Below are 13,235 nucleotides of genomic sequence, written 5' to 3'. Positions count from 1 at the left end.
TTTTCTGGTGAAGCCCCTCCCACATCGGTCTATGACGCCCCTATCATCTTATAAAACACTCTAATAGATCCAACAGCAAATGGATAGCCCAATTTTATGGCGCGTTTCCTCATTACTGAAGGACCCATCATTGTGCTAATGACGGAAGGCCTTTAGAGAGTCCATCATATGGATCTCCCTATCACATGCATTTATATTTGCTGGAGGGAACAAAATTACGCCCTATTTTTAATTTAGGTCAAACCAGAGTGGCTTCCACTGACTTTCATAAAGTCAGATTTCTGGTGGGCCTTAATCGGCTAGGGGTTCCGTACGCATCCCTTTTTCAGGGTTGTGGGGCCCACCAAGCAAAGAGGGGTCATCCAATGACCTTGAGGGACACCATGGCAATGATGTGCATTCAGCCATGGTGTGCGCAAGAGCCACTAACGAGTCTTCATGGGCCAAGTACTTATGGCCCATGGTCGCAGCACATCAAACATCCAAACATCATATGTAAAGGAGGAATTGATCCAATCAATTAACTGCTGTAAATCCCATTGAATAGCCCATTTAAAATCTAAGTCATTAACAATTAATGTCTACTAGGTGTATGGGCTGAATCGCAGATAGCAGTTCGGCCCATACAGCTCATCTCACAATAATGGGCTTTTGCAGTTTTAACCCTTTAAAACTGGGCTTTACAGGTGGGCCAAATTAATCCCTGTAATTGAACATCAGATTTGGAACAGCAAGTGTGAGAAATATGGACTAAAAACAGTCCCTTTCGAATCCCAGATTCGGTCCAAACAGTTTTGGTCCAATCTAGTCCGAGAGGATCAAAAACTGATTTTCAATTCAAGAATTAATTCATGAAAGATCTGAAATTAATAATTTTGATTTCAAACAATCACAAATCAATCTATGGACTGTTCGCACCACCTGCAAAACAGAGGTTAATCACAAGGGTTGTAGTTTCACAAACTGCAAATCGCAGAAAGCGATTTCTCCAACTGCAAATCTCCAGCGCCGCCTTCTTCTTCCTTCTTCTTTAATCAAGAAAAATAAAAAAACAGAAATCCTATTTCTATTAATTACATTCTTGATCAAATCCTATACATTCAGTCTAAAATTAAAAAAAATTATTTACAGACCGAATTAAATGAAATAAATAAATAGAAAAGAAAAAAGGGTGCGCAGACCATCTGCGCCAAATCTGCACTGCGATCTCCAGGTTCGAACAGTCCATTAAATCAAAAATAAATAAAGAACAATTCTAAATAGATTTTGGATTTAATAAAAATTAATTTCAGATCAATCGCCCTTAACAAGAAACAGTTTCTTGAAATAAAGAAAACAATCTGCGCAAATCTTGAAAGAACACCTTCTATCCATCTGCGCAGGGTCAGATCTGATTTTCTTTGGGTTCAAGATTCGAACCTGTGGCTCTGATACCACTAAAAGAATGGTAGGATCCATCCAATGGACGCCATGAAGGTTGCTGAATGGGTGGGCGAATTTCAAAAATTTTCCTACCTTCTCCCAACTGGGAATCATATTCCCTAAATTTAGAATACAATATTCAAGGATCCTACTTGAACCATAATCAAACCAGATCTGTACCAAAATTAAATGGGAGGAATATACCTGATCTGGAGAAGCACTATCTCCCAAAGTTGGTGTTCACGCCCAAAGAATGCTCCAAGATCCGTTCCTGCTGAAGATGACACAGCAGTCGATGGAACAGAACCAGCAGGGTGCGTCCTACACACTGGATCCTTCACAAAAATCCTCTGGAAGTACTAAACACTGAATCCTTTTCAGTCTTTCTTGCAAGACTGATGTCAAGAACAGATTTCTTGACTTTCTTTTTCTGCAAAGATCTAATCTTGCAAAGGCAGATGGCGGCGGCAGGAGGAGATCTCCAAAACGAAAAGGGCTGAACTGCTTTTCTCCTTTTTTTGGAGAGTATGAGATTTGATCTCAATTCGCAGGAACCTTTCTTGTGATTTGCTTGGTTCGAAATCTGTTGTATTTTTTTTCTCAATTGGTTAGGTTTTCTCCTCCTTTCTTCTTGATTAAGAAACCTCCTAAATCAGGAGTCATCCCAATCCAAATCAGTATTTGGATAGGGGATTATCTTAATCCTATCTGCAGATAGAGTTAGGTTACTCCTGATCTTATCAGGAGGTTACCAGATTCAAATCTAATTTGAATTTGGTCTCTAAGAGTGGATAAGGCTAAAGGCCCAATCCTTTTGCTAACTTCAATTTCAAATTCGCCCCATGGATGGGTGATCATATCAGCCCACCTCGAAATGGGCTTTTGGCCCATTAAGTGTTCAGTGTCTAATTACTTTCCAATCTGCTGCCCAGTTGGGCTTCTTTGTATGGCATGGGACCCAAGCATTGATCTACACACCAGCCACATGGGTTCGGCCCAGCCGAATTCACTGAAAAACTCAATGAACCCCTTGAGTCCATCATATGGACCCTATGGGCCCAACACTTACATTAAGTGGTCCCTGGGCCAAGCCATCTTATAAAAACCCAAGGACTGTGGGCAGGTGCAAGATTAGCCCATCAGGTATTATCCTAAATGGTTTTACACTTAACCTCTCAGCCCTTAATGATCAAGCACTGCCCGACAAGAGAGGACCTCTCCCTCGGCTGCAAGGAACAGTGCCGCACTTCCCTCTCACATGGATCCCGGGAATTAAAACCATTTGCAAACAATTTGAAACCGTACATATAAATATAAGTATGTTAATTTTGCAAAACACAATTCCAACGATTGAAATCAACTGCCGGCAGTTTGGTTTCCATCAGAGAGAGTGCATTCCCGATCATTACCCTTTGTCCGACAAAGTGGCTGATTCTGTCACTATGATCACCCACTCAGATGAATTCTCAAACTGCCCCAACATACCCAGGTTTTGATCCCCGCTAAGGATCTCACTGATTGGTATATCAAAGGCAGCCTGATCCAGCACCTAGTGAAGTGTCATAATCGAGTCTAGGGGTCAGGTGTAACTTTCCAGTTTTGCCCATCTATCTCCAAGGTCCAGGGCAAGATTGGAAATCTGGTCCGGTTCAAGGATTCAAGTAATCCCATACTGCATGTGCCTCGGGTCTTACCCTGGTGGCTGAGACAGGCCACCCCAACACTTGGTGGCACACCAGCATCAGCCTTGGCAGGATAAATCTCCCCAGACTTATCCAACGGCTGTGAATATTTAAAACTAACATGAATCTCTATAAATGTCCAGTTTTAGGGTTTTACACAGAATTAAACCAAACAACATGAATCAAACATGCACTTTATTTATTTCCACTAAATAACAAAAGTACATCAAATCAGATTGAATCTAAGGGCATACATAAACTGTCTAACACCAATTCCCTTCTTCGTCTCCAGGTCCTGAAAAACACACCGGTCAGGAAAGAAAGTTATTGAGCAGTTCATGTGTTTGGTAATACTACTGACTGAAAGGAGGTTAGTATCAAGCTTAGGAACATGTAAGACAGAAGACAAGGTGATCGTATCTGATAACTTAATGTCCCCCTTCCCAGAAATAGGAGCAATAGATACTTTATCCCTACCAGATGACAAATGGTAAGAGGTAAACAGTGAAGGCAAGCTGGTCATGTGGTCGGATGCACCTGAATCTATTACCCAACAGGGTTCAGTAGTACCTGGAGCTGAGGCATGGTAGGCTGAAGCTAGAGTACCTGAATTTACGGTTGTAATCTGACCACCCATCTTAGAAATACTACCATAACTGATGCTCCCAAAGCTGCCTTCTGCCTGATTTTTAAAATCCATCTCGGTCAAGTCTTAAAACAGCACTTGGAATACCAACACAATCAAAAACAGTATAGGCCTGATCTGTATTCACAGTGTATGTGCACAAAACTGGGATAACTCTGATCTGAAATCAACTAACAAACACAACAGTGGCTGTCCGTAGAGCTCTAACCCCTTTAAGAGAGTTTGAAAACCCCAAAAAACTCTGAACAACAGCTTAGAAGGAGGTCTGATTTGCCTTTGCAGAATTCGGGTTTTAATCAGTCCTTAAAGTGATCAATTCAGTTGCACAATCTAATCAGTACTGTATAGATAGACTTGTAGTAGGGTTAATATGAAACCCTAGAATCTGATCAATGCTAACAATAAACTTGAGGACAGCTCTAGATAGATCACAAGATTCAGTCCAGCACTAGGGCTTGCCGCAAGATCACTTTCAAACTCTAGTGCAAAAAGAAACAAGGCTGAGACAGTTCGGTGTAAAACAGTAGGGTTTTAATCACAGCAGAACAGTAGGGTTTGCTGTAAAACCCTAGTGAATCGAAGAGATGAAAACCTAGAACGGTTCAGCCTTCCTCTCCAGATAGGTCCAACCTATATTTTCTTAGAAAAGTAGATGACTTAAAAGAAAAGAATTGTTCGCTGCCTTCTATGGTTACCTGAACCCTAGTCTTCTCTGATCCTTCCTGACCACCAATACTCTGCAACCATGACAAAACTTCCAACAGCTGCTAGCACTTTTGGCGATCTCCAAGAATCAGTCTGCGAACTCCACCTTTTCAGCTTCTAGTCCTAGGAGATTCTCATGTGGTCGGCTGGTATTAGACTCACATAAGAAACCCTAACTTGGCTCTGATACCATGAAGATGATCAAGACTGCTATCAGTCTTGGGCACTAAGGAATTTCAGGTTCGAACAGAAGAGAAAGTGAAGAAGAAAGAGGAGAAAGATTAGTGAGAGAGAAGTAGAACACAGGTTTGAAAGAAAGGACAGATTCTGAATGATATGCCGCCGCCACTTCAATTTAATATTTATATGTTATGCTAGTTACATGGAAGGACATATCTGCCCTTGGTGTTTACATCATAACACTTAACAATATAAAAAACTGAAGAGTAAATAACAGAACTAGAATAACAGAATAACATAACAGATAGACTAGGTATATTCTACCCTACGGACAGAGTGGCCCCACAGCTGTGGGGCCCACATCAGTTTCTCTACACACTTCAATCAATGACCCTACTTGACCCCATTTCTTACCTGATGTTCTTCCTCCTCTCTCCCCTCCCGCTAAACTCTAGATCACCCTCAATGTCAGAGATTAATCTTTCCACTTCAGACTTTTTTTCTTTTTTTCCTCCACCTTCCTCTGAAATATTTCCTCTCCACCCTCTAATTTACCTAATCCACTAGTTCGGTTTCTACCTTCAGGTTTTGGAAGTAGATCAGTCCCCTCACTATCTCCTTTTTCCAACTCTTCCTGTTTACTACTCAAGTCCTCCCTCTGAGCACTATTTTCCCCACATCCTTCCCTTCTCCTAAGCTCCTCCAATTCTTCACAAATCAATCTCCAGAACCTTTCCACCTCCTTGCCTACTGCTGCTCCATTCTTTTCTTTAACCTTTTCAGATCCCCCCACTTTCCTTTCCCCCACACCACCACTACCCCTTACAAAATGCGATGCTGGAGTATCTGCAACAGGCTCAGCACACATGTCAACACCAAAAACCAAAGGGAAAATAATACCTGGAGAGGCAGGGTCTGACTGAGGAGTACAGAAGCTTTTTATATGGGGATTAGAACAAGAGGATGTAACTTCTATTCCCCTTGTCGGAGTTTGCTGAGAAGTGTGTATGGACAAGTAGTCTCCCTTGGCTAGTCTATTTGCTGAAAACGTTTGTCCCTGTATTGTCCTTTCTGGGCTATCTTCACAGATTTCCTTTGTAGTGTGTCCTGCTCCCCTTTGCTAACTTCTTGACAAAACTAAGAGGTTGGAGCAGCCCCCTCAATGGAAGGAGAAAAGGAGTGCACAGCGTCAGACCCAGGCAAACAATCCTCACTCTATCTACCTCCAGCCCCTTTATCTTCTTCCAGAAATAAGATATCTGTATTAAAGCTTTCCTCTTCCATGAACTTCACATTTTGATGCAAATCAGCACTAACCAAACTGATTGTGTCATCAGAACTTATACGCCACTTCCTTCGTCCTCAGACCAGTTGCCATCTACTGAGGATTCAAGATCGCTGCACCTAATAGACCTTGGGTTGCATCTATCAGCTGACAACGATTTTAGTTTCTGCATTGGAATCCACTGTAGAGAGCCAGTTGAAGCTGAACCTGCTCTTGTAGCCTTTGGTCGAGAGGAAGAAATTGAGGAGGAAGATGATAGATGTTTCTTACCATCTATCAAAGCCACCCCCCTGTCAGACATGTGAGTTTTAAGTGACTCATGTGCCTCACCCTTTGAGCCCACCTTACCTTCAGTAACGTGAGCTTTTAAGCACTCACCTATCCCAGGATGGGCTATCTTAAGCCCAGCTTGCCTCGGCTCATTGTTACCTGTGGGCCTTGCTAAGATCAGATGCTCATTATGACCAGAGACGTCCAACACATGATCCCTTAAATTGTCAAGCCCAGACCCAAATAAGGATGGATCAGCTCCCTCCTTTCTTGGTTCAGGTTGGGTCAGACCTACCATCCCCCCTTCTTTGTATAAATTTTGAATTAAAAAACTGCCACCTTTGACCACCTGTGCGTAAGACCTGCTACACGCCACCTTGTTACCTTGTATGCCACTCTTTTGATCTTCCATCTGCATCAAACCTTCCAACCCCATCAGCTCCTGTTACCCTTTTTTGGTGAAACTTCTTTTCCCATTTGAACTCACCAATCCCCTTGATCCATGCAATACATCTTCCACTTTTTCATTCTCCTCCTTCTGAGCCTCCTTCTACAGGCCTGCTTTTATGGAGGAAGCCGGCCAAATTGAGTAGAAGAAGCCCTCCACTCTTAAGTCTATTTTCCTCAGCAGATCTTCTGGCCTTACTCCACTTAATAATATAGCAGCTGAGTGGAGATCCCCCCAGAAGACACCAGTGAGTCGCCCTCCACACAGCTGGGCTATAGATTCAGCCACTTCTTGCCTCCACAGGTGGAAGGGCAAGCCCAAGATACGCACAATCACATCATCTTCAAAAGAGAACTCTTTAGAGTTGGAAAGAGGACTCTGTCTAAAGATTGTAAATAATCCAAGATCTGGTTGAATGGTAGTTGCAGACAGGTCTAACCTATCTTCAACCAGATCCAACAAAGCCTTACAACTCTCAAAAGGGGTTACAATAAACATACCTTTCAATTTCAATCTTTGTATCAGTAAGTCTGCAACTCTCCTCCAGTCACTGACATGGTTTTTAGCTTGGATTACAAACTTACTCTCCCAATCTTCCTTTCTTGAGAAAGCAGCCATCTTACATTTCCCATTAGTCTTTGCCATAACCACTATCTCTTGTCCCAGATCTTCAGTATTACTACTATTTTCTTTAACCTCTTTCAACTCTGTTGGGACCTCTGCTTGTGCATTTTCCAGGCATTGGAAGAACTCGTTAAGTATTCCAGATACTTCCCTCCAACCTTGGCCCTGTCTTCCTTCAGGGAAGCAAGCAATCTGCTTCTTACCCTTTCCAAAATATTCTAGTTAGGCTATATATGCTCCTTTGATGTTCCTTTTGCATTCTACGACATACCTCTTTCCTTCTTCAGAGCCAAATTCTTTCCAGTCATTTTGCTTCCCTTTGAGACTTGCTCCAAGTATAAAGTCCTTAAACCACTCGATCACTCCAACACCTTCCAGTAACACAGTAGCCTTCTTAGCTTCCCTAATCTTCAACCCCAGCACTCCTTTAGATCTCCATTCTTCAAACAGAATTTTTTTTTTTTTTGCTTCCACCTTCAATGCCCTTCTCCAACGACCTGCCATCTTGTCAACCCTTCGTTCTGACTTTTTGCTTCCCTTTGAGACTTGCTCCAAGTACAAAGTCCTTAAACCACTCGATCACTCCAACACCTTCCAGTAACACAGTAGCCTTGTTAGCTTCCCTAATCTTCAACCCCAACTTCTGACTGAAGTTTTGATTACCATCTCTTGTTTACTTTCTAAGCACACCCTCACAAAAAAAGTCTTGCATTTAGGAGTTAAATATTTCAATGTCGATTACATCAGTCAATAAAAAGGTGTACATCTATGTTTGGTTCAAGATATTTTCGGTGAAAACAGCAAATGTCTATTTTTTGGCATGATATGTTGCTTTTTCATTTTCTTTCCGTGACAGGTTCTAGCAGAATGGGCAAATATGTGTGCAGTTTTGTTGTTGATATTTCTTCTTCTCTGTATTGTAATGAAAAGGTAAGCAATGTTTTTATTGGCGAGGACTTATAGGCAACATGTTTGAAATCCTCCAAGATGTTGTATGAGCAATTGACCATATAAACTACTTAAGATATTTAAACCCTGATTTGAGTTTCTGTAAACCTTAACCAGGTTTGGTTCTTATTCTCCTTACTCTAAAGGAAGGTCCCAATCAGTTTATTCTATTAGGACAAATATTTCATCATACAGAGTGTCAATGGTATGTTGTTCCCATGCTTACTTATTTGGTTGAATCATTTTTCTTTATTTTCTTCATTGCTATCCCTCATGAAGATTGCTTTCTATAGATGATTGTCACATGCTTATGCATCTTGGCTGTTGACTTCCAAATATTTCCTAGAAGATATGCCAAGGCTGAGACTTATGGTACTGGTCTGGTAATCTATTTCACACTCATCCATCAAATCATATTAACATTAATATTGTATTTTTGGGTTTGAACTATTTAAGTGTGTAGAGAACACTGATGTGGACCCCACTGCTGTGGCCCCCTCTGTGTTCATATGGCAGCATATTTTTGTTAGTTATGTCAGTGTTAGTTGGTAGTTATTTCATTTTGTTATTACAGCTTGTTATTTCAGCTTTATTATTAGTTTATTTGCCATGTAAGCAATAAGGGCAATTCAGCCCTTTTACAATTAGTCAACATATATAAATATTAAGAGTGGGTCGACAGATCAACTGATCAACCCTCTCTCTCTTTTCAAAATCTCTTCGTGTGCTTCTTTTCTTTTCTCCCTCTCTTCTTCTCTTTTGAAATTTCTTCTTTCTTTTTTCTTTTGAATTCAAGACTGATTGTAGTCTTGATCGACCACTTGGTATCAGAGCCAACCTAGGAGCTCTTATGTTAGTCTAATTAGATTGACTACATGAGAATCTCCTAGGTTTAGAAGTTTTTCAACAAAGGAGGATCGGATGATTCTTGGAGGTTACTGGTAGTGTGCGGCTGCTACTAAGAAGATTGTAGAAGGCTGGGAGAGTTCCAGTAGTCAGGAAGAATCAGAAAAGGCTTCGGATCCTCAAGATTAGGGTTTTGCATCAGACAAAAGGTGGCGGCTAGAGACTTTCTTTCATAAAGCAAGTTTTTTCTTGAGAATAACCTTGGAAAAAATCATCTTGGTCTATTCTGAGAGGAGCGACTGGAAAATCTGTTTTTTTTTTCTAGGGTTTTGGGAGAAAACCCTAAAATTCAGAACTGTTGTTGGTTTCAGATCAGATTTTGAACTGGTTTCATACAAAATTCTCTTTTCTTTGTTCTTTGGAAGACCTAGGCCGGCTGTTATCAGTTGTTTGGGTGCTGTTTTCTATTACAGTAGTTTAAAAGGTTTTTTTATTATTATGTGAAGTTTGATGGATCAAACTACTTAGAATGGGCTCAATCGCCCATGATGGCCATTGGGAGTAGAGGAAAACTCAGCTACTTGTTGGGAGATGTGAAAGAACCAACTAAGGACGACCAAACTTATAACAAATGGGTTCAGGAGAACTATTTGGTTATGACATGGCTGTGCAACTCTATGCAGCCACATATTAGCTGGAACTATTTGTGGGCAAAAACAGCTAAGGAAATCTGGGATGTCATGAAAGAGACTTACTCCCAACCCCTTAATGTTGCTAGGGCTTATGAATTGAAGTATGAGGTTAACAACCTTAAGCAATGGGAGAAACCAGTCTCGGTTTACTTCTCTACTTTGAAATCTCTGTGGCATGAAATTGACCACCTAGAAACACTTGAGTGGGAAAGTCAGAAGGATGCACAGACTTATAGAAAGCAAGTTGAAACTAATAGGGTTTTTGAATTCCTAGCTGGTCTGAATCCTGACTATGATATTGTGACAACAAATACTAACAAGGGACAGTGTGACCTTATCTCAAGCCTACTTCTTAGTGCATAGTGAAGAGACTAGGAGAAAGGTTATGATGCAGCATCAGCCCTTCCCACCAGCCTTGGCAGCAGTTAAACCTAAGTCTGGGGGTGATACGGAGAGGGATATAAAGAAGGAAGCGGGATCTAGTGTGTGAACATTGCAAGAAACCTAAGCATACTAAAGACACATGTTGGAAGCTGCACCCTCATCTAGTTCCAGCAAAACTAAGGAACAAAAGGGGTAATGCTCATATGGCTGTTAATACTGATTCTGCATCCTCATCGGGCACAAAAGGCATGCCTCTAGACACCTTAGCTGCTGTCCGGGCTGCCCTAACTCAGTTGGAAAAGGAAGCTGGGGATTCAATTCAATCATCTCAGCCACCATCAGCTCCTCCCACATCAGGCTTTGCTCATTCAGGTACTCGGGCCTCAGCTTACCATGCTTCAGTTCCAGGTAACACTGAACATTGTTGGGTAATAGACTCAGGTGCATCTGACCATATGACTAGCTTGCCATCACTGTTCACTACCTATCACTTATCTTCTGATAGAGATAAAGTGTCCATTGCTGATGGTTCTCTTGTTCCCATTTCTGGCAAGGGAGACACATCAAGTTGTCTAATACCATTTCCTTATCTTCCGTTCTGCATGTTCCTAAGCTTAATACTAACTTGCTTTCAGTCAGTAGTATTACAAAACATCAGAATTGTTAAGTAACTTTTTCCCTGACCGATGTGTTTTTTAGGACTTGGAGACAAGGAAGGTGATTGAGATTGGCCGTGAGACGAATGGGATCTACCTGCTTGGAGAGAGTTCTCATTGGGAAGATCGTGAAGATAGGAAGTCTTTTGTTTCTCAGTCTGTTAGTTAGGTTATGCTTTGGCATAATCGGTTGGGTCATTTATCCTTTCGGTCTTTGAAGAATTTGTTTCCAAATTTGTTTGAGTCTGTTCAGATGTCCAATTTGAGATGTGAGAGTTGTGAGCTTGCAAAGCATTGTAGAACATCTTATTCCTTGAGTAATAAAAGTAGTAATTCTTTTGATATTGTGCATACTGATGTTTGGGGCCCGTATTACATCACTTTTATGCGGGGATACAGATATTTCTTGTTGTTTGTTGATGACTATACCCGTTTTTCTTGGGTTTACCTTATGCATTCTCGAGATGAGGTTCTTGCTTTGACTCAGATCTTTCATCAGGTGATTTTAACCCAGTTTGGGGTCAAAATCAAAATCTTCAGATCCGATAATGCGAAAGAATACTTTATCAACCCATTAGCCTCTTATTTGCTTGATCATGGGATTATTCACCAGAGTACTTGTCCTTATACACCACAGTAGAATGGGGTTGCTGAGAGGAAGAATAGGCACATATTGGAGGTGGCTAGAAGCATTATGTTTAACTCCAATGTGCCTATTCGTTTCTAGGGAGATGCTATTCTTACAGCAGCGTATCTCATTAGTCGACTTCCTTCACGGGTTCTTGACATGAAGCCTCCATTTACCCTTCTATATCCCGATAAAGAATTGCTTACTGTTCCCCTTAAAACCTTTGGTTGCACTTGCTTTGTTCAGATTCTTGGACCTCATCGTTCCAAATTTGATCCTAAGGCCTGCAAATGTATTTTTCTTGGTTATGCACAAACTCAAAAGGGTTATTACTTCTGTGAACCTACTTCTGGGGGGAGATTTGTCTCGATGGATGTTACTTTCTTTGAGGAGGTACCCTATTACCCTAGGGTTTCTCCTCAAGGGGAGAGTAGTGAGAGTGGGGTTAACTCATCAGAAGTTCCTTTACCTGTTCCATTGAGTGATGAGGGATGTAATGGGGAGGGTTGTCAGAGGTGTCAGGATTTGAGAGTTTATCACAGGCGGTGGAGGTAGGTTGATTTCGGTCATCAGCAGTCTAGGCCAGCCCTAGTTCCTTCTGCGGATCCAGATCCAGGTACCACAGTCCCTTTATCAGATCCAGGTCCCACCGAGATACCTTCCACTGTTGCTACTTTACCTCCTTTGGATGACTTTGACCTCCCCATTGCAGTCCGTAAAGGCAAACGGCGTTGCACCACATCCACAGCTCACTGCATTTCCCAGTTCCTGTCCTATGATTGCCTGCCCCCTTTTACAGGTCCTTTCTCACATCCATTGCTGATATTCCAATTCCCAGAACAATGCAGGAAGCCTTGTCAGTTCCTGAGTGGAAAGATGCAATGAAGGTTGAAATGGATGCTCTTCTGTGGATTAGTACTTGGGAGCTAGTTGACCAGCCTAAAGGATAGAAACCGGTTGGATGTAGATGGGTATTTACTGTGAAACATAATGTTAATGGTTCCATTGAAAGGTATAAGGCCCGATTAGTTGCAAAGGGATTTACTCAGACTTATGGTATAGACTACTTGGAGACTTTTGCTCCAGTAGCAAAGATGACCACTATTAGAGTTTTGTTATCCCTTGCAGCTAGTTACTCTTGGCCCTTGTTCCAGATGGATGTTAAAAATGCCTTCCTCAATGGAGACATACAGGAAGAAGTCTACATGCAGTTACCTCCTGGATTTTATGATGCAGAGACAGGAAAGAAGGTTTGCCGATTGAATAAAGCCTTGTATGGACTAAAGCAGTCCCCTAGAGCTTGGTTTGATAGATTCAGACAAGCCCTTGAAAAATTTGGCTATGTATAGGCCCAGTCAGACCATACATTGTTTATTAAAAGAGTGGACTCTTCCTTGACTTTGCTTGCTATATATGTGGATGATATTGTAGTGACAGGGAATGATAACAATGAGATTGAGTCTCTTAAATAACTCCTTCATCAAGAGTTTGAGGTGAAAGATCTGGGAGAGCTACGATACTTCTTGGGTATAGAGGTAGCTAGATCTAAACATGGAAATATGTTCTAGATCTATTGGAAGAAACTGGAAAGTTGGGTGTTAAGCTTGCAGATACACCTATTGAACATAATCACAAGATTAGTACAGAGGGTGGAGAGCCACTTGAAGACAAAGCTATGTTCCAACGGTTAGTTGGAAAACTCCTCTATCTTTGTCTCACACGACCTGACATCAGTTATGCAGTCAACGTTGTCAGTCAATATATGCACTCTCCTAGAACTATTCGCCTCCTTGCAGTTGAGAGGATATTAGCATACTTG

General features: G+C 41.5%; 1 protein-coding gene across 3 annotated transcripts in view; it reads left to right on the top strand.

Annotated features, from left to right (window-relative positions):
- Nucleotides 1-13,235, top strand: part of LOC104585626 (transferases, transferring acyl groups) — a 61,157-nt gene that overhangs the window by 17,943 nt on the left and 29,979 nt on the right. For all 3 annotated transcript variants that reach the window (XM_010242569.3, XM_010242570.3, XM_088896054.1), the window contains 3 exons: nt 8,119-8,192; nt 8,328-8,415; nt 8,504-8,593. In XM_010242569.3, the coding sequence (XP_010240871.1) occupies nt 8,119-8,192; nt 8,328-8,415; nt 8,504-8,593 (252 nt within the window). The remainder of the gene's footprint in view (nt 1-8,118; nt 8,193-8,327; nt 8,416-8,503; nt 8,594-13,235) is intronic.

This window comes from Nelumbo nucifera, chromosome 1, assembly GCF_055504915.1.
Source record: "Nelumbo nucifera cultivar China Antique chromosome 1, China Antique-T2T, whole genome shotgun sequence".
NCBI lineage: Eukaryota > Viridiplantae > Streptophyta > Magnoliopsida > Proteales > Nelumbonaceae > Nelumbo > Nelumbo nucifera.
Note: the sequence above shows the minus strand (reverse complement) of the source record. Positions and strands in the feature narration are given on the sequence as shown.